Source organism: Mus pahari, chromosome 18, assembly GCF_900095145.1.
Source record: "Mus pahari chromosome 18, PAHARI_EIJ_v1.1, whole genome shotgun sequence".
In the NCBI taxonomy this organism is placed as follows: domain Eukaryota; kingdom Metazoa; phylum Chordata; class Mammalia; order Rodentia; family Muridae; genus Mus; species Mus pahari.
In genome coordinates, this window is record NC_034607.1 from 8,646,049 (window position 1) to 8,668,276 (window position 22,228).

General features: G+C 37.6%; 1 protein-coding gene across 2 annotated transcripts in view; it reads right to left on the reverse strand.

The window, feature by feature from the left end:
* The window catches only part of Crisp2 (cysteine rich secretory protein 2), a 23,024-nt gene extending 11,912 nt beyond the window's left edge, over positions 1-11,112 (reverse strand). Inside the window, exons 1-7 of one of the 2 annotated variants that reach the window (XM_021218336.1) lie at positions 10,994-11,112; positions 10,217-10,299; positions 8,821-8,852; positions 7,541-7,621; positions 3,033-3,149; positions 1,832-1,919; positions 610-752 (exon numbers count right to left, since the gene is read on the reverse strand). In XM_021218336.1, coding sequence (XP_021073995.1) covers positions 610-752; positions 1,832-1,919; positions 3,033-3,149; positions 7,541-7,612 — 420 coding nt within the window. In that variant the 5' untranslated portion in view covers positions 7,613-7,621; positions 8,821-8,852; positions 10,217-10,299; positions 10,994-11,112. Of the gene's footprint in view, positions 1-609; positions 753-1,831; positions 1,920-3,032; positions 3,150-7,540; positions 7,622-8,802; positions 8,853-10,216; positions 10,300-10,993 lie in introns of both variants that reach the window. The other variant, XM_021218334.1, reaches the window with a different exon arrangement.
* Between the last annotated feature and the right edge of the window lie 11,116 nt (positions 11,113-22,228).

Below are 22,228 nucleotides of genomic sequence, written 5' to 3' on the forward strand. Positions count from 1 at the left end.
TCTTCTTCTTCTTCTTCTTCTTCTTCTCTCTCTCTCTCTCTCTCTCTCTCTCTCTCTCTCTCTCTCTCTTCCTGCCTTTCTATAATAAAGCTCTAAAACCATAGAAAGTCTCTGCTCATCAAGGCCCACTGCACTTGGAGGATGGTACAGGCTTTCTCCTAATGAGTCATTTCTAATCTCCCATTAGAAGGCCTTCCTGTGCTCCCGTCAAGATCTGCTGTGCACACTCTCGCAGGTGTTGGGAACCTCTTCTCTCATCCCTCTCTCCTACAACCGTGGTGGCTTTAGCAAAGTAGCTCAGGGGTCCCCAGGTAGGGCTGCCCCTTGGCCACACCCTGAAGAGTGGAATAGAGGAATGCCCACCCAGGGATGAATGGAAGCTGTATGGCAGCCCTCCCATGCCTGACTGACCAGAGAATAGGTGGAACTCTGGCAGGGTGTGGGCCTTTTCCCTTCCCCCTCTTTCCCAGGGCCCCCTTTTCTGTTCCCAGCAGTACCTACTCAGCCTGTCCCCTCAAACTAAAATTAGGAATGGGTCATAAGTTGGTCATTACATCACCTGATAGTTAGGGTGCTTGTAACTATGGCATCTTCGTCTGCCTTACTCACCTGAGTGTAATGTCCAACAGCTGAATTGGGTTTAGCTCCTACACCATAAACAAAATCTTCATTTTCATTGTACCAGCTTTGAATTACAGTTGACCAGAGGGTAGGATCAGTTGACATAAAGAGATTCTCACCACATCTTATATCTGGGAAGGAATGTATTTATGAGCAAAACTAAAACTTTCGATGGCAAAATAAAGTGACTATTCAAATGCAAAATGCTGTATTTCAGCCATAGGACCTATGATGGGTATCTGTTGGTTGAGGTGGAAGTAGGGTGGTACTTAGATTAATTAATTGATTGATTGGTTATTTAATTAATCAGATGAAAAGAACCATCTGACACAACCAACAGGCTTAAGCATGTAAATATGTAAATAGTTTGTGAAACCCCAATTCTTTTTAAAGTCTGCTGTATTTGCATTGCCAAAAACACAGTCATGTAGGTATCAAATTCATGTGTTATGCCTTGCTCTCATCTTTGTGATGTAGCCTTAGTAAAGATAGTGACCAGAACTTGAAGATTTTCTCCTTTGCTCTCATTCACTAATTTTTACACACACACACACACACACACACACACACACACCCCTAAGGAAAAGTTCATGTTTTTATTATATGATGAAGGCAGAAAGACATTTGAGACAGTATTTTAAAGAGACAACTGTAGGCAGGATGAAAGATGGTTTTGCAGTCTTAATCCTTCTCCTTGGAGAACTTAATACAGCCAGGACAAGTGTAATGATAGCCACTTCCTCATTTAATCTGTGGAAGCTTGAAATACCATGTCTATACTGAATACAATAAATATCAAAAATGCTAACTGCCTTGGCTAGGGTTTCCATTGCTTTGAAGAGACACTGTGATTACCAAGGCAGCTCATATAAAGGACAGCATTTAATTGTGGTTGGATTACACGTTTAGAGGAATAGACCATTGTCATAATGGTAGGACGCATGGAAGTATTCAGGCAGACATGTTACTGGAGGAGTCAAGAGTGCTACATCTTAATCTGTAAGCAGCAGAAAAGAATGTCTCCACACAGGTAGCCAGGAGAGACTGTCTCACACTGGCCAGACTTGAGCATATGGATGAGACCTAAATAAATGGCTTTTGCAAGACAGCATGAATAACACTTATGTGCATAGTCTTAATACAATGTCCCACAAGGGACTATTAGGGTTGAATTTGTTCATTTATTTAGCAGCCATATGTAAATACATACTGGTCTTCCGTTCATCTTTAGTACTGTGTTCTAAAATACACTTATTCGCCCACTTTTGAGCATTTGTGGCTGCTTGTATGTTCCATTCCTAAATATCAAAGGAAAAAGAAAACAATAATGATCCCAAGCATAATGAAAGCATATAACTTGATTAGTTAGCAAAACTACAAAACTTCTGTAAAAGATTTTGTAATTATCATTGATATTAAGAATAATTAATAAAATCAATATATCACTTGATTAATTAATGATTAAAAATTAAAAACAAGCAAACTTTTGCTTGTTTTAATTCCAGTGTATACAAGTTTCCATATGAAGAGAAATCTAATAGCGATGTGTACAAGGGCAAATATCTAACTGTAAAGCCACATCCAGGTTGTGTGTGAATGATGTTAAATGTTGGCATATGTGAATGATTCTGAGGATATTTTAATACTGTAAGCTTATCTGGGTTATTCCAAAGTCTTTTGATGCCTATTGCTTTCATGTGTATATGTGTATATGTGTATATGCATGTATATATGCTTGAATAAGGTAAAAGGCTATTAACACTGCCCTGGGAAATGCTTTACATCAAAAAGGCTATAGGATTAAAAATAAAGAGATAGCTTAGTGGCTAAGAGAACCTACTTCTCTTTTGGAAAGACCCCATATTTGGTTCTCAGCACTCTGGTCATTGACTCACAGCTGTCCATAACCAAGTCCCATGGAGACTCTGATGCCCCTGGCCTCTCCACCTATATACGCTTATACACATATGTGTACATGTCTCCTCCGCTTCTCTCTCTCTCTCTCTCTCTCTCTCTCTCTCTCTCTCTCTCTCTCTCTCTCTCTCTCTCTCTCTCTCTCTCTCTCTTTCCAAGAAGTAAGATACTGAAAGACATTGGCTTGACACATGCTTACAAAAGACAATGGGTGAAGTCCTTCTTCCTAAAGCACTTTGGAATTAGAAGACTCAAAGACTTAGCTTCTAATTCTAATTTATTAGACCCCAAACCTGACAAGTAATTTAACCATGTTAAAAACAAAAATAATACAATCTTTCCCAAATAAAATTAAAATAAAATAGCAAAAATCAAAACAGGAACATTTTATATGACAATATGAAGCCATTATCAACTACTCCTCCCTCTACATCTATTTCCTCCCCCATAACTGTCTCCTCCCCCCACAGGTGACTCACACTGCTGCAGTCTCTTACCATCTTTAGTATGTCACTGCCAGAAGGGTTAACTGATCTCCTCAGTTCATTGTGTTTATTTATGATCTCTCTTTGAACTTGTCTTTGGTTAGTTGTCAAAGAAGTAAAGTCTGGATCCTGAAGGAAAATGACTTTTAACATTTTTTTTTTAAATATCTCAGGCAGCTAAGAAATTACTTCAACAAAAATCACTTTAAAACTGTTTTTCCCATAACATCACACAGACAGAAAAGGTATTAGCTTGGCGATGCCAATGATTCTAAGTCAACACTTAATTTTAATAGGAATGAGTAGAAAGAAGACTGGCAATGGTAAGTAATTCAATGCAAAATAAAAATTCCTCTGAGTCCACAATGCTTGATTTTTGACTTTAATTCAACTTTCATCGTTCTATTTTTATTAAATCCTAGGTGATCTGGTGTTAGAAGGGATGCTGCACATTACCCAAGAAGAAAGGTAATACCTGACAGATACAAACCTTTAGTCTTACAACAGTGATCTACAAAACCCAGTACACTGGTGCAATATGGCATCAATTTTATGGAAGTAACAAACTACTTTTTATTATATTTAAGGTCTATTCCATAAGATGGAATCTATACATAACACTGCTAGAGTAGTTAACAAAATTATTGCTAAGCCCACAGATCAATGCACCATGCAGACCTTCTCAAAGAAGTTTCTTCTTGTAGTAGATGGGAATTAGTATAGAGCCCTACCACTGGACAGTGTGTGCAGCATGTCAGACTTTAGAGCACTCGGTTCTAAGTGAGATGTTTCATCAAAGCCCTACCCCTCAAGGTTCAGGCATCGATGCAGAAAAAAAAGGGGGGGCAAAGTGATGCTAAGAACCAAAGAGGATAGGCAACTCCAACAAAACAATGTCTCCCAGACAGCAGACAAACACACATATCAAGTCACAGAGACAGTAACAGAACACACAAGACCTGTACAGGACATCAGATAAGACTCCCAGTACTGAAAGGGGAAACTTGACATGGGGTCCCGCCCCTAACTGAGAAACTATTTGTAAATGATAACTGCTGGCAAAGAGAAAAATCAGCCTTCTTCAATGGAGTGTCACTATATCTTTATTCACTTTTTATTAGGTATTTTCTTCATTTACATTTCAAAAGTAAAGCTATCCCAAAAGTCCCCTATACCCTCCCCCTACTCTGCTTCCCAACCCACCCACTCCAGCTTCCTGGCCCTGGCGTTCCCCTGTACTGGGGCATATAATCTTTGCAAGACCAAGGGTCTCTCCTCCCAGTGATGACCAACTAGGCCATCTGCTGCACATGCAGCTAGAGACATGAGCTCTGGGGGTACTGGTTAGTTCATATAGTCGTTCCTCCTATAGGGTTGCAGGTAGTGTCAATATATTACCCACACTCCAGGGCAGGCTCCATGCCAAAAGGTAATTGACCAACACAGACTCTATCTGTTTTGATTTATTCTGTTTCGTTTCACTGTGTTGTGGACCTTTTGTTTTGTTTGGACTTCTTTTTTGTATTGTTATTTGCTTGTTTTGCTTACTGTTTTGGGAGTTTTGGGGGTTTTTTTGGGTTTTGGTGATTTCTTTTTTTTAAATGATAAAGAGAGAATATGAATTAGGAGAGTAGGGAGGTGGGATAATTTGGGAATTGGTGGAGGGGAAATTATAATCAATAGAAATTGTATGAAAATAAATAAATAATGAAGTAATATTTTCATAAATTACTCATAGTAGTCCAAGTAAGCATAACTATTCACATTTGATCAAGTAAGTTGTGGTGAGTTAAGTCAATGACCATCATAGACTTTATAGGAAACATTATCTGTGACATCTACACTTTGAGACAGAACATTCAAATTCAGTCCAAATTCCTATGTCCCATCCAGCATTCTAACAAAACCATTAGACAGCAAATATTCCAAAGTGGCTCAAAACATACTTTCTAAATGTTTTCCACACAACTTGAAGGCAACAAATTCATCTATTGAATGGAATATTCCTCACTTTGCTCAGTTTAGTAATAAAATTGGTATAGTTTGTATTTTCAGCTTCTCTTATGAGTAGGTACATATGACAGCTAATTCTAAGAGCAGAATGGAACTTTTGATTGTTAGACAAGTTCTAAGCCTATATTCATACAATGCTCCAATAATTCATGGGTTTGAGCAAGATTTTGAAGACTTTAATAGACACATTGCCCACAGTAGGTTTTCTGATACTTTGGAATTGTTATCTACCCCTCCCCTACCATCCTGAGGTCCCTCAAGACTTGTCCTCATACTTCTAACCACAAAGCATTGCCATTCTTGACTGTCTGTCTGTGTCTACCTCCTGCTTTGTGTTCCTAAGAACAGAGACCAGTAGGCATTGCCTTGAACCAACAGATTTGGCACAGTTGCATATTCCTAAGTTATAATGGATGTACAAGTCAAGCACCATCAATGACCCACCCCTGAATTATCAGCCATTCCTATGTTGCTCCATGTTATCCTCGAAATGTCACTTAAAGTAATTTCAAAACACAAAAATATTGGTTTCTTAAGATTAGAACTTATTTTCTGATTATTATGCCATTGTATTTTGTACATGAAAATGTTACTTATAGGAGTCATTTTTTATTTTTAGAGGAGTATCAGTAGAGCTTTTATTGGGGATGTCAGGATGTAAAATATGTATCAACTCTAAAATAAACAAAAAACCAGTATCTATCCTATAGAGACCATACTGCATTAAAAATATATAGCTCTAATGGTTAGAGTCTATATGAGGAGTGATCAATTTATTGAGGATAAAGAAGAGTTTGCAAAAGATGATTCTGGGTTGGGATTTTAAAAGATGGGCAATGTCCATTGGACTTCTGAGAAGCACATAAGGTTGAGTGAGGTAATCAATATGCATTTAATGGTGCTCAAATCCAATGACATCACACTTTGCAATGACTTTACAAATGAAGGCCAAAAGTTGGATCAGGAAGTGAAAAGAGAATTGTGAAGGTCTAGGAGAGAAAAAAAAATCAAAGGAGAAAAAAATGGAAAACTATTATAATAAAGTCCCAGAAGGATAAGAAGAACATTCTCTCCAGTCTAAGAAATTGACTATTTTGATGAACTGATTAAAGCTATGAATGCCAAATGAGGTCTAAACAACTATGAGTGTCTTGAGTTCTAGCTAATTTGAATGCCAGCAGACAGAGCGGAGTGTGAGAACAGACAACAATGACCATAACACCTCATATCCACAGGCTTCCAGGCCAGGAAGTGAACGCCATGTGTGAGCCCTACACACATTGATAAGGGTAACCAGCCTTGTTCTGGGATCATTAAAACATAAAGGCATATGTGAAGTAGAGGGTCTGAACTCAAGATTTCCACACAGTAATAACATTTTACATGTTAATTCCATGGTCATTGACAAACACATTAGAAAGACCTTAGAATTCTTTTTTTTTCCAATTTAGAAATCAGCTCAATTGTTTGTATACAGTATCTACAAGAACTACAAGAGATAAACAGTGATAGAGGTGAAGAAAATGCAAAGTTGAGATTACATATTCTTAAATTTCTGTACCAATCACATGGAAATGGGATGAGATAACACAGAAAATACACTTTGGGCAGAAGATCCATAATTAATTAGCTCTTTAAATCCATATAAAATGCTATCTTTTTTAAAATATAATTTTGAGGTGACACGCAACTTTAACTGGAGATGGCTCTACTGAAATGTGTCAGAAGTTAATTTCTGCAATATATTTATTTGTAATAAATTGAGTGATTGCCCTCTAGACACATTTCCACATTCTGATTCTAAGAACCAGTAAATATAGTCTTATTGGGGAAGAAAAAGACTTTACAGAAGTAATCAACTTGAAGATCTTGACACAAAATTAGCCTAAAGTATCAAAGTGGAACTTGAATCTCAGGCCAAATGATTTCAGGAGAAATAGAGAGAAGATTGTGTCAGCAGCAAGAGGAAGTTGTGGTGACACAGCCTCCTGGCCAAGAACAATTGACAGAAGTCACCATAAAGAGGATGGAATGAGGCCCTTCAGAGAGATCTTAATTAGAGACTTCTAGCCTGTACAGCCAGAGGAAATGCTTTCCTACTGTATGCCGCAAGCAAGTCTTTGGTAATTCTTACCACAGTGCTCTGAACTTAATATATTATTTGGTCAATTATACAAAAACAGTTATCTCACTGTTTAACAGAATACTTGTGAGTTTTGGTGTTGAATTTCTGCACAACTTTGTGTGTCTGCTCACCTTCTATTTGAAATACATTTTGTCTTTTCAAGTGTCCGGTAGGCACATGTGTCTGTTGGCTATCACAGCCATGAGTGATGGAGCAAATAACCTTAGCCTCTTATCTCTATTTCCCTGTGAAGTGCTCTGAGCCACCCGTGACATTTTTTTTCCACCTACCAAGATACTCCGGATTCTTCTGTTCAAACAGTAGCCTAGCATTTTTCCAAAACTGACAGGTGGCTGTGAAGATGTTTTTGCTTTAGATTTACCTTTCCTTCTGTGAGTGGCGATCGCAGCAGCAGCAACACAAAGATAAACAGCATCACCTGGAACCAAGCCATGGTGGAAAGCTATCAAAACAAACAAACAAAAACATCTCCACTGAAGTCGGTAAAGCAGGACCTCAGGAGGGAGGGAATTGGGGGTTCTGAGTTTGCCAAGCACCTGCCACATCAGAGTTCACTAACAGTGTAGTTAAAGAGTCACTGTGCGGTGCAAATAGAATCACAATGAAACCACTGTGTCTCTAAAAGGATCAAGAACTGAGAAACTTGTAGCTTGCCCTTGGACTTGCATACGCAGAGACTTGGGAATTCCTAGCACCTTCCTGCAAGCGTCCATTGCCCTTTCTTTAGCCAAAATGTGAAGGAAAAAAAAAAAAGTAGATCATCTATCTGATTGTGAGAAGGAGGGTATGGTTCATTTATCACTGTGTCCCATAGCTCAACTTCTTATTCTCATGAGAGCAAGAACTATTCATTTATCTGGACCAGTATTTAGTCAAGATTTCAGAGTTGGGGTTATGCAGACACAAATTACCAAACACCTTAGAAGAGGTTATTTCTATAAGAGAGAAATTAGAAATTGTGTTTTTTTTTCTCATCCTTGTATTATTGTCAAAAGTCCTGGTATAGACAAGCAACAATATAATCAATGAATTAAAAGCCTTCTCAACTCAGTTCTGGCCAAGCCATGACTTAGTTCAAAGGCTTTTTAATATTTATTGTGTTTAAAATGGCCTTCATGTTCGTCTCCATATTACTTCTTTTAAATTGGATAATACCCTGTGGGTCCTTAGTAAAAAAACTAAAAGCAGCTCAGTTGAGGAAACACTCATATTCCCTGTCACTACTCACCAATAATTACTTCAAATCCATTGTACATAGTTAAAAACAACAAAAACAAAACAGTTTCACTTTTGAAAGAGGAGTCATTAATGGGGCTTCATGAAGCCACTCCATTTTTAATACTTCTCACGTAATCTCACATATTAAATGATACACATCATTAACATGTTTTCATTTTTCCAATAAACACAGTTCTACTGTGGATATAACAAAAACATGAGAATAAGCTATATATTTACATATATAAAAAGTTCATTTGCATAAAATTGATACTATTGTTTCTGTAATAGCATTACAAAAAAGAGCTTCATTGATATTCACAAAACAATTTCTCAGCTTTCTAAGCACAGGTAGATATATTAAGGGTAACTTTTTACTCATGAAAACATGGCAGGATAAAATACATTAGAATGTTCACTTACTGTTGATTTGACAGTTGAAATATCTGCCTTATCTGTGTCAAGAAAGAAGGTGGAGAGAGATGACAGATTATACATCACAACTGTCTCTGGACATATTCTGCATCTTGAAGCCAGTCCCAATCAAATCTACCCTGAAATGGTATTTTTCACACCAACAGGCTCAAATTCCACTACCAGTTCTTTATTATTTGGTTCCTCTCTAAACTATGGCCTTTGCTTCCCTACCAGATAATGCCTCCGTGCTGCTGAAATGCTTATAAATATATGGGTGTAGGGGCTTGGAAAGAAAACAGTATTTATAAGGAGTCCAGAATTTCCTGAACGTTTGTGAGGTGTTCGTTAGTGAAAGAACTGCATACCAGTGAATAGGATAGAAAAAGAATTAGCTGAATTTTATTTATATACTGTTCTTTATTTCAATGAAATATTGTTAAGTAAAGTAAAATAATAAATTTGTAACAATTCTAGTGTTTTAGAAAATAGAGCAAACAGATAGTCTAAACAAAGTATTAATATTTTGAATAATAAAACTTTTAAACTTGAAAAAAGTTCTTAAGTATATTACAATCTGGAGTCTAGATTCTAGACAATGTCTTTGGAATCTTGTGTTTCTCTATTGACTACCCAAGGCTATTTAATTCTTCAGAAAATAAATAGGACATATTTTATAGCTGAATGCATTTCTGAATCAACTTTTTATGACTTTTATTTCCTATCTATAATTTACTGTTAAGATACAGTCTTTGAAATGATCAAGCTCAGGAAATCTACCAGAGCCTTTATGTTCTCTTAGACAAAAAAATGAATTTCTATAGTTTTACTTTGAAAATTCAAAGACATAATTTTATGAAACTCCTAACACATACAATATAATGTACATAACCTTACATGTTTGATACTGCTATTTTTATTATGAATTGCAGTACTTAAATTTGGTTAACCGTATCAGACTAAAAGATGTGTGATTTGGTTAAAAGTTAATTTCCAAATCGTTTGAAACCTTTTTTTTTTTAATCTTCATTGTGTCACAGTGGGGAAAAAGACAGTATAGTCTAGAAAAGAATCAAGTGCTGAAGGCATGGTTCACCTTAACATAAGGAAAATGAATTAACAAACTCCTTATTTAAAGACACACTCAGTGTGTCTGTATCATGTGATCCACAATTCCAAAGTCCAGCAGACCAGGAGGTCACACATTCCACTCCCATACTGTTGCCAATCCAAACTGTCATCATCTTCTTTGAGTCCACGGAAGGACACCTTTGCTGAAAATATGTTCAAGGAAAAGTGTCTTACACATTCCCTCATTTTTATCTTTATTCTTGAAACTTACATTTATACTCAGGTGAGAAATTGGCCGTCCTGCTATTCATAGTACATATAAATAGAACAATACCTTGTCCTTCCTTCCGATGTTTTAGGATCAGGAGGACATGCCTCTTCTAAAGTGTGAAGGCTATGGTGTTTCCCTTCCTCGTCCTGGAAGATGGAAACAATGTTGGACAACGATGTAAAGATAGCCTTATATTGTCTACACTTTATCACAGACTTACAACCTGTTAGTTAGTGTCCTCTTAATTCTTCAATCTTTGATGTCACTGTACTCTGATTCTACTTCAGCATTTCCTTCACTGTAAACTAAGCCTGCTTCTTAACAAATCCAGTAGTGGCTGTTTGGCTGCCGCCCTAAAAAACCGCAGCATGTAGTGAAGTAGCCCTCTTTGATCTAGCACTTCGTGCTTCATATGTTTCAAAAGCTGTTGTCCTTAACTCCAACAATGTTGACTACATGCATTGGTGTTTGATCAATATAACTTCACATTTTCTATTCTGGAAGTCGATGACAGGAAGTTTGGAAGAGCTAATAACCCTAGATCTAATTGATGAAGTCCTGTAAGTGCACACCCACCCAATAAAAGACATTTTTTTCATTTGACTGCAGAAAAGTCAGACTTTGAAATGGTTTCAAGCTTCCTCCGTGACTCCGTAGAAATCGTACACACAGGACAATTTCTTAAGGTCGAGGGGAATCTCTAGTGATTTCTTGCTAGGAAAAGTGAACAGTTGTTCCGGGATCTGCCGACGGCTCCTAACCTCACACACCTTTCTCTGCACTAGCTTCCTTTCCTCCACCCTGGTCATATCCACTCTCCCAGCCCGCCCTAATATTTACGCTGGTTCCACAGCACAGGTCTTCATGCTGTCAGGAAGGAGCCAGAGAGGGCTCTTGCTGCCCCTCCCCTCTGCGGGCGACAATAACCGCCTCCAGCCGCCACGTGGGGGCGGTGTCACGAGGCTTTATTCTGTCAAAGTAAATAAATGTTCCTCTTATTAGAATCAATCTCTCCAACCCTCCTTCAGTCACCACTGTGTAGGATGTCACGGAGAAGTTCTTTTATATTTATCCCTTTAAAATATAAAGTTATAATTTGTTTTCGCTATTTGTGAGGGGTACAGGAGTCAATGTCTGTTTACACAATAGAGAACTGAGAGGAAAGGAAGTTATTTCAGGAGTTTGAAAGTCCAGGGACATAGAGAAGCAAGCTCTCCCTTTCCAGAATGTCTGAGTGAATGAGCTTCATAATTGAAAACGAAAATCAGAAAAGTCTTACTTAAAGGCTTTCTTAAATTTTCTGAATCGTGGCAGTGTAATGTCAACAATGCATGCAATCCCAAAGAGTTAGCATTCTGGTTTTCTGTCCGTTTGTTTGTTTGTTTGTTTGTTTATAAACTCTCCCTGGTTATCTTTGTTTCACACAAGTTTGGTGGTCAGAAAATTCAAGAAAGATAGTTGGGTCAGCTTTTTAATACCTGAATTTCCTGACCAAGGGTATCTATACTCAGGTCAAAAAGCTAGCTTTCCTTTCATTAATGGACACTGTGTGCTCTTCACAGCTGGACTATAAATGATAGATTTAGTGGATAGAAAAGGGGAGGGTTCGCTCATGGCTGAAAGGAAGAGTTAGAAGATCTTCAGTTAAGCTCCCTCACCCATACATGAATTTTGATGTATAGATCAATATGATAGTTATGCGATAATATAGTAGTGATAAAAGTCTAATCATCATGCAAGATGAAGACAGCTTATTTCAAGCAATGTCAAATCACCCAGACGACTTCACAAAGCCATAATCATCCCTGAGCCCAGTTAGGCAAAGAAACCTTTTATGTATTCTTTCTTGGCTAGTATGTTTACAGCTGCTCACAGTATACATGTTTCCCTCTGCCATTTGATTATTAGAGTTTTTTTTTACTATGCAAGACCCAACAAAAGGCTTCTTTAACATATAAACAAAGATTCTCGATCTGTGATCTGGTGATATAATAATTATGTTGGTATTGTGTTGTCTCCCAAGTTTGGTTCCATTCTCTTTCTTCCCTCACTATGACTTTAATGTTATCAAACTTCAACTGAACCCATACTACAAAGCAGATGCTGTGACGTATTAGGAAGTCATGAGAACAAATAAAATGTGATGTCTGCCCTTGCAGCAGTGGTTTTCTGTAATATTACTGTACAATCGTATGACATGCTGTGGTGACCCCTCAAGCATAAACTTGTTTCATTACTACTTCATAGCTTTAATTTTGTTACTGTAATTTGTTAATCATAATGTAAATATCTGGTATGCAGGACATCTGATAGGTGACCCCTGTAAAATGGTCATTCAAGAAGTCACAACCAACAGGTTGAAAACTGCTGCCTTTGTATGTTCTGAGGTATGGACATGTTATTAATTATTAATAATAGTATAAAATCTGTTTTAAAAAGAGGTAATAGACCTTAGAAACATAGAAATGACAGCTAATTATCTATGAATTATAAGGACGGGTTCCCTAGGGAAGTATAGAAAAGGACTTGGGTGTGTTTAACAGATCAAGATCTGTTACTGACCTGAAAAGTGAAGAGCTTTGATGGAAAGAAAATCATAAGACGCAGGAATGTGAACGTTTCCTTGCATCTGAACTTTAGAATCTGAGGTCAGAAACCAAGTTTAAAAGACTGCAAAAAGATATCCATGCCGTGCTGGGGGCCTTTACTATATTAAGTACTTAATAAGTAACAAATAAAAGACTTTTAAGATTGTATTTTGGGGTCTGGAGAGATGGCTCAGCGGTTAAGAGCGCTGACTGCTCTTCCAGAGGTCCTGAGTTCAATTCCCAGCAACCGCATGGTGGCTCACAACCATCCGTAATGGGATCTGATGTCCTCTTCTGGTGTGTGTCTGAAGACAGCTGCAGCATACTCATATAAATAAAAATAAATAAATAAATAAATAAATAAATAAATAAATAAATAAATAAATGATTGTGCTTTTGTCTGTAGCTGAGCATTTCTTTACCTTACAGGTCTTTTGATTGTATATTATGGCTTCCAAATTTCTGATTTTTTTATGGGATTTCTGTGTGTGAGAATGTGTGTGTCTCTGCATTTATATGAGTTTCTTATGTTTTTGTTTGGCTCTTTTTTCTGGTTTGTTCATTTGTTTGTGTTTCATATCATGTTTTTCTTTTACTTTTGTTTTTCTTTTCCTTCCCTCTCTCTCTCCCTGCATCTCTCCTCTTTGCCTTTTTTTCCTTGTACCTGGTACTAAGCCAAACTCTTCTCCACTAATCCCCGGTTCTCAAAGTTGCTTTTCATCTGCCGGATAGCCTCTGGCAAGAAAAGGGAGTCATAGACCAATGACCCTGTGTTGAAACATTCATCTGGTTTGCTTAATGCAGTTTGCTATAGTGATTTTTTTAGTAATTAACTGGTATGTTTAAATTAATCATCCAACCCATGCCAAAAAAAAGTCAATGAAGTTGTGTCTATAATAATATATTTTAATAACTTGGAATGTGTTCATTAGCATGCTCCTTCCTGCCTGTGGGCACTGTACAGGGGTTTGGAGAGAGTCTCTCTTTTCAACTGCAGTCATTTCAAAATCAGAACACAAGAAATTAAGCTGTTCACCAGAGGCCTCAAAGTGCCTAACTGGATGGATCAGTTAATCATAGTAGAATGTCATGTCCTGATCCTTAAAGCTGGAAATTGAAGTCAAAATAAGCAAAGTCAAATACCACAGCATTGAGAAGTTGAATTTAGATCATAACAAAATAAAGAGATGCATTTCATCAAACTTAAGCCATGATGAATGAAAGACGTCTTTAGCTATAATAATCCAGTGACAATTTGGAAGGATCTCTTAGAAAAGCTAACAGTAGCCTTTCATGTCAATGTACACCTGGCAGCTCAGGTCTGGGCAGGTAAAGGAGGAATCATCATCTAGAGTTCAAAGACTGGGCTGCCTAATGAGACCCAAGTGATCAAAAGGAAACACAAGCATAAATAGGAATTGCCAAGTTGTTTATACTTAGAAACTTGTTGCTTATCTTCTCCCTATGTCCAAAAGTGTGCAAAAAAAAAAAAAAAAAAAAAAAAAAAGGACTTACTGGTTTCAAATAGTGTTTAAGAACACAGATTGAAAGGCATTTAGATTCTTACGTACTATGAAGCAATTTATTTTTAACTTGTGTTAGTTCTTTGTGAGTTCATTCNCGGTAGTTTGATCATATTCACTCCCTTCTCCAACTGTTTCTNGATTCATTCCCAGCCTTCTGTGTCCACCGAACTCAAGATATGCCCACTGGTGTAATAGCAGCATGAGCATCATGGGAGTAACCAAGGATTTTCTAACTGAATTTAAAGTCTGCTCACAAGATGAAACTCNTACTTGACACCATTATAGAGCCAGAAACCTATATTGACATGGTCTTGAACTCTGGAGAATGGAAAGAGTAAGAGCTAGAAAGGACGGATGAGTGCAATTTCTTTTTTACCGTAGAAATAATGTCTGTGTGGATATAATCTCGTGGTTCTGACTTACGAAAAACATTCTGAGTTCAACGTCAGGTCCTTTAATCCCTGGTCGCCTTCTCAGTATAAGAAGTGCTGCACTGAGTCTGGGCATCTCTCCAAATGTATCAGGAGAGACAACTGCTCATGGATCTTTCTGTCAGCAGGGCCCGGGAAGCCCTCAGCAATCCTGTGGGTAGATAGCAAGTCAAAGAATGGTGCACGGAAGATGATATCGCATCAGAGCATCAGTCACTAACTAAAGACACTCTGTCCTCTCTGAGGAAGAGGTAGGATCTTTTGGAAGGATACGGAAAAAAAAAATTCACACAATCAAACAAATGGCAAAAACAGGAAGAGAAGTTCCACTAAAGCATGCAATGTTATGTCACTGCAACATTTGCAGAGAGACTCCTTAAATTCTGCAGACTGTAGGGTCAAAGAATTCACCTGACCAAGACAGAATCCAAGTGTATAAAAAATAGGCAATGTAGATCACAACCTGAAAGCAAATTTAAAATTTCTTCAAAATAGTCTTGGCTGTAAACAAATAAATATGACAGAAGTAAAACTATTATTAAAGTGACTGTATCTAGTATATTGTCAAGACTTGAATTACACCAATATTGTTGTGCTTGCTGTACATAATTTTGACTTTATAGAGTAATGTTATTTCCAACTATTAGAAGAATATTCCATAGACAGAAACTGGGATTCATCCAAGTTCACTTATCTCATGGAGGTTGCAGTTGTGCTGTGCTTTCTGGATACAAGGGCTACTTTCAACCCTGTTCTATACTGAACTGTCCAAAGTAGCTTTTCCTTTAGGTTTGAATGCATAAAGCTTCAAAATGTGACTTTTAGCCATTAACTCGTAATCTTCCCATAAAAATCTATAGTGACATATAAAGTTGTTTGCTATTTGTGGGGGATTTATATGTGTCTGCATGTGAGAACTTTCAAAAAATGATCATGCGATGAATTTAAGCAGATCCAAAATCTATGAATCTCTACAAAATTCAGTTAGCCATTCTGAAGCTTCACATTGGATTTTATGCATTTACTGACAAATATACATTTTATATATTTATATTTCACCAGGGGAGGGGGGACTCCATGACAGTTAAAATGAGACAATTAGCTTTCTTTTTTTCTTTTTTTTTATTAGATTATTTTATTTGTATTTCAAATGTTATGCACTTTCCTAGTTTCCCCTCCAAAAATCCCTTATCCCCTCCCCCCCACACACACTGCTCTCCAACCTACCCACTCCTGCTTCCTGGCCATAGCATTCCCCTATACTGAGGCAGAGAACCTTCACAGGACCAAGGGCCTCTCTTCCCATTGATGAATTAGGCCAACCTTTGCTACATATACAGCTAGAGCCATGAGTCCCACTATGTGTTTTCTTTGATTGGTGGTTTAGTCCCAGGGAGCTCTGGGGTTACTGGTTAGTTCATATTGTTGTTCCTCCAATGAGGCTGCAAACTGCTTCTCCTTTCCCTCATAACTGAAGGGTTTGTCATTCTCATTTAGTCTTCCCTTATCAGCTAACAGTTGTCCTTTCCTCTCCTTTCCACAAGTTACTCTGCCCACATGTGCATTTGTTTGCACACATTGTTAGTCTCAGACCTGTACATAGTAATATTTCTGAAACTACAGACTCACTTAATAATATACATTCTAAACCTATCCCTTTCCCCTGAAAATCTGGCTATTTCATTTTTTAGAGCTGAATAGTATTACACTTTGTTCATGTACCAGTTTCATTATCTATTCATCTGTTGAGAGACTACAAGGTTGGATCTGTTTCCTTGTTACAGTGAATAAAACAGTAACATTTTTGTTTTTTCTCATTGTCTGAGAAAGCCCATTGAGCACATCAGGCTGGTTTGAACTCAGTAAGCAGCTGAAGATGATGATGAACTGATTTTCCTGCCTTTACTTCCATATGCTGGAATTACAGGGTGATGGCATAGAATAAGGCTTAGTAATTCTGGGCTTAAACTCATATCTTTGTGCATACCAGTCAAGTCCTGTATCAATTGATTGATGTCCCCATCACATTTGGCAGCTTTCTACTAAAATATCCATACATAGTGTTTATTCTCATTAAGGTATAATTATATCATCTTTCAAAATTAAAAGGTAAGTCTGTAATTCTAAACTGTATGGCTAATTTATTAACATATAGACCTTGTGTGGGTGATACAGCACAATGGGAAAGTGACTGCCTACCATACTGTCCTAGTCAGGGTTTCTATTCCTGGACAAACATCATGACCAAGAAACGAGTTGGGGAGGAAGGTTTATTCAGCTTACATTTCCATACTGCTGTTCATCACCAAGGAAGTCAGGACTGGAACTCAAGCAGGTCAGAAAGCAGGAGCTAATGCAGAGGCCATGGAGAGATGCTCTTTACTGACTTGGTTGCTCTGGCTTGCTCAGCCTGCTCTCTTATAGAACCAAGACTACCAGCCCAGAGATGGTCCCACCCACAAGGGGCCCTTCCGCCCTTGATCACTAATTGAGAAAATGCCTTACAGCTGGATCTCGTGGATCCAACTAAAGCTCCTATCTCTATGATAACTCCAGACTGTGTCAAGTTGACACAAAACTAGCCAGTACACATACCTTCTGGGTTTGATTCATATATACATGTAATGCTAGATGTCATAATATAGGCCTGTGACCCAAGCTACTGAAGAGGCTGAGTCAGGATGATCAGAACTTATGAGTTGAGATCAGGCTGGGAAAAAATAGTAAAATCAATGAATATAGAAAAAATGCTGAAGATTTATATTTTCAAACAAGGCATATGTATGTAAAAATGTATTTGTATGTAAATATATAGCAGGACAGCAGAAATATGAATATCAACCTATTGCCACACACAATTATTGGTGTTTCTGTGGTATAGTACCTGAAACACTTGATAGAAAAGTGCCAAATTCAATTATCCACAGAAAAACTGAACAGTTTTAAAATGAGAATGATTTGCTTTTGAAGTTAGGTGCTGGAATCATTGAGCTGGCATTAGACTAGAGCAACACTTCAGAAGCCGATTGCACAACTGCTTTCAGGACTAGCAAAAGCAAGGAGCCTGGCAGGTATTCGCTGCTAAACAAAGTCATCAAATACCTAAACCATTCCAAAGCCTAGGCTCTGCAGATGGAGACACATTGAGAAATGCGGTTTTTAAAAAGTGAAACTAATTTTTAGAAGGAACAAAAGTAAAGACCTGATGTTTTCCAGGAAGCACTTCAGTTCCACCCTTATCTTTGAAAACCAGCTTGTATAAGGCTACCTCTGCAGTACGTGACATCCCTTCGACATGAGCCGAGCCAACAGCCAGGCTTCTAATCAGATGGGTATCTCTGGAAGCCAGGAGCAAGTGTCCATGCCTGCCCTCCACCACCTTCTCATTGTCTAGTTCTTCCTTCCCCGTTATGCCTTAGTTTAAGCTAGTGAATATTCTTTGTATATTATTGTTCAAGAATGTATTTGTTGAGAAATAACCCTTTCTGAGAAGGATTCTAAGGTCAGACTATTTTTAAAACAAAACTTTCTACTTTAACAAAGTAAGTTGAGTAAATGTCAGCAGGATCATGCAAATGTTATGATGTCCCTTCTGATGTTATGTGATGCAAAACGCACTTTACCTCAGGGACACCCAAACCAAACACTGATAAACCTACACTAATTGTGAGAAAATGTAAGGTTTGGAGCCGGGGCCACATATCCTACAGAAGGTCTAGGATTTTACTGTTTCATGTGAACAAAGGCAGGCAGAGACTGAAGAACTGTTTTCATAAGAGGAGCCTCAGACGCCTCTGTGAGTTTGTGGTCCTCCTAATCTGCTCACATGCCACTGGACAGCCACACACCCAGAAACACTCACAGAACATAAATCACAGAAAAAGAAGAGGACCCAAAGGTGAGTGGAGTAAGGAAGTAAAAGAAGATCAAGGGGGAATTTTATTAGGGGTGGGCGGTGGGTTGGTTAAATACAATAAAATACATTGTATCAAATTCTCAAAGAATTGATAAAAAAATGAAACTATGTTTTTTCACTCTGGATCAGAAAAAAAGAATAAAAGGGTGGTAGAAAAAAATCTAGAGTTTACTAGAAGTGTTATCTGAGTGTAATTCTGTTCTTATATAATTATACTATTGTAATTATAATGCCTTGTTAGAGATTAGTGGAAGAAGCTGAATGAAAGGTGACATAAAATTATCTGGTGTCCTTTCAACTCTTCTACAAACCTACAGTCACTCAAAATGAAAACTCTAGACACTGGGGGCAGAGTAAGAGAGGGTTCTAAGGCTGTGGTAATGCTAGTTCCAACATAATTTATTGTTAGGGATATGCAAAAGAAAATTAAACTTCCAACAGTGACTATGAATACAGTTTCCATCACTTGAGACAAAGTAATTCTCTCATTTTCCTAAAGCCACACAGCAAGTGAAGGCTAGTCTTTACCTAGCTGGGAACCTGGCTACCTAATTTCTGATACTTGGCTACTTTACCTCACTAATTAAAAAGCACCAGAAGAGAACTAGTCTGTGTTTCAGAAGATGTGGCCCTGAAGAACACCCCAGGCCTCCAGCTTGCTCTCTTTACCACTTCAGAGAGAGACTTTTGAAAAAGGCAGTTAGTGTTCCCTGACCCACACTGACCTCTTTGCTTGCAGCCAGATTTCATGGCCTTCCAAGCATCCTGATTTGAGCTTAGTCATCAGTTTGCTCCAGGCATGGAAATAGTGATGACAAGCCCTTGTCGTTGGAACAGTGACAGAGTCTACAATATCCCAGTTACTGCTAAGATGCTACAGTATTTTATTTATGAATTATTAAATTATGGATCATATAGCAGTATATGTACTTACTGTATAAACATATATACATACACATATACAGAAATGTTGAATTAATTAAAGTTAGGCTACCCTTCCTCCCTCAGCTCTCCTTAATGATACTGATCATTTTTATACTGTTAAGAACAGTGTTGATATTAGGCATACAACATGCAAAAGGGACAGACTCTTGTCCCCAGAAGCTAACAGGTCAGTTTGATGTTTGTTTGTTTGGTTGGTTGTTTTTTTTTTCCCAGTATCCTTTTTTAAAAGTTCTTTTAAAAAAATCATATAATATATTTTAATTACATTCCCTCCCCCAACTCCTCTTAGATTTTCCCTGCCTCCCTATCCTCCTCCCCCAATGCCATGTTCTCTCTCATCTATCTGTATTGCTCTATATTTATCTTCCCCTTTCTCTTCAAAAGTAAAGAAAGGGAGGGAAATGAAAAATCAAATCAACTAACAAGTAAAATAAAAATACCAATACAAAAACAGAACAAAAAGCTCATAAAAATAGAAACCACCATGTAGTCTATTTTTTTGTTGGCCAGCTATTCCTGGGCATGAGCTCTGCCCCGGAGTGTGATTGATATACTCACTGACAAACCATTGGGGGAAAAAATCTGATTTTTCCCTTTCCCAGAAGGTTTCAACTGGAGTTATCTTCATGGTTAGATGTGAGCTTTGTGCTCACTTCTCCCCAATGCTAGGATTTTTGTGCATTTTGAACCCATACAGCTCTTACACATGCTGTGAGTTCCTATTTCTATCAGTCCTGTTGTAGATGGATGCTGCTGTCTCTTGAAGTCATACACCACCTCCAGTTCTTACAAACCTTCTGTCTTCTCTTCTCCATAGATCCCTGAGCTTTGAAGGGAGATATTTGATGAAGACATCCCATTTAGGACTTAGTGAAAGATTGTGGAGCAAAGCAAGTTCTTTACCAAGTGAACCATCTTCCAGCATCCCAAACTACGCTTTGTAAAGAACAAAAGAAAACAAAACAAAAACATTTGGCAGGTTATAGACTATAAATGATCTATCAGACATTTGCATTTTCCTCCACATTTTCCGTAGAAATTTTTGAAACTGGACTAAGAGACTAAATTTAGCTAACTGTTATCTTTATTTTCTCAAAACATGAATATATTCTACTAGGAGAAAAATCCCAGGTCAGGAGAAAAGTCGTCCACCCACATGGCAATTTGGGACTGCATATCAATTCATTGGTAACATTTGTCAAGACAGTGGAACAGCTATTTCTCTGACTAAATTCATTCTCTTCTATAATTAGGTGAAAATATACATCCTAATACATTTTTTTGCATCTTATGTATTGACATTTGTGTAAATTAGTGTGTAGTGGTTTGAATGAGATTGGCCCACAATGGGCCCATTTCTAAATGTTTGGTCCCCAGTTAGTGAATCTGTTTGGGAAGGATTAGGAGGGGTTGCCTTGCTGATATACACATTATTGAAGGAGTTATGTCACTGGGGTGGCTTTTGTGATTGGAAAAGGCTCAATGCTTCTCTCTCTGTCTGCGGTTTAGGATGTAAAACTGTCGGCTACTATTCCATTGACATACCTGTCTGCTTCCTATAAGCTCCCAATTAAATGCTTTATTTCGTAAGGTTTACCTTGGTCATGATGTCCCTTCACAGCAATTGAACAGTGGCTAAGACACCGTGTAAGTGTTGAAAAGTATCACCTGGCAAAGCTGGTTCTTAGTATGCTCTATCTTGTAGCCAACGAGATAACCACCAGCATCCTCAATGATGCATGCATGGCCCCCTGATGACATAGACAATCAATAATACATATTTATTTCTGGCCACCCCATTCTTCCCTTCCAATATCACTGTTTTCCAAGTTTCCTTAACAAATTTCCATACCCTGAATATACCGTGTTTTTCTAAGATGTAGCCTGTTCCATCTATGTTTTAGAGAAAAAAAACCATGAATCCATACCAATTTAGCTTTACAAGTTAGTGATCTTAGCTTAAGATAAAGCATATTAAACGTTAAGTTATGCTTTGGTAGAATGTATATTCTCTAATTACTATAATAAACCATAGACAAAATACCATTAAATACAACAGTAGCATTTATATTCTTCAATTTTTTTATTTTGTTTTATAGGGCATATTATGTTAACTCAATGCCTATACAGTTGTTAAATATTTTACATATTAGTCCAATAGAATCCCTTAGTATTTCCAATTCTCTTCATCACTCACTTACTATGATGAGAATTTTGAACTCTTCTGATCATCTTAAATATATAATGTAAATATTCTTTCATCCCTTATTTGTTTTCATACAACCGCTTGCTTATATTTCTACTTTCTCAAATAAATTCTCAATTTTTTCAAGGAAACTGGTAAGCCCATTATATATTTTGTTCAAATCTATGTCTTTTATAGAACCTAGTAGAATATTCAGTGATTAATAAGCACTGAAGAAGTGTCAATTGAATCTAAACACATATACCGCATTCTACATTGTATGGGACATTAGCCTCTGACAACCTACATAGTATATCCCTCAACATTCAAAATAATCACATTACAGAATCTAGCATTTCCATTGGGTGGAGCATTTTAAGTCCCCGGGATGCTCTGAACTCTGTGTGTGCAACCTAATTCCACACACAGAGCAGTCCTCTGCTCTTATCAACACTACACAGCCTGTGAAGCTCTCATTGCAACT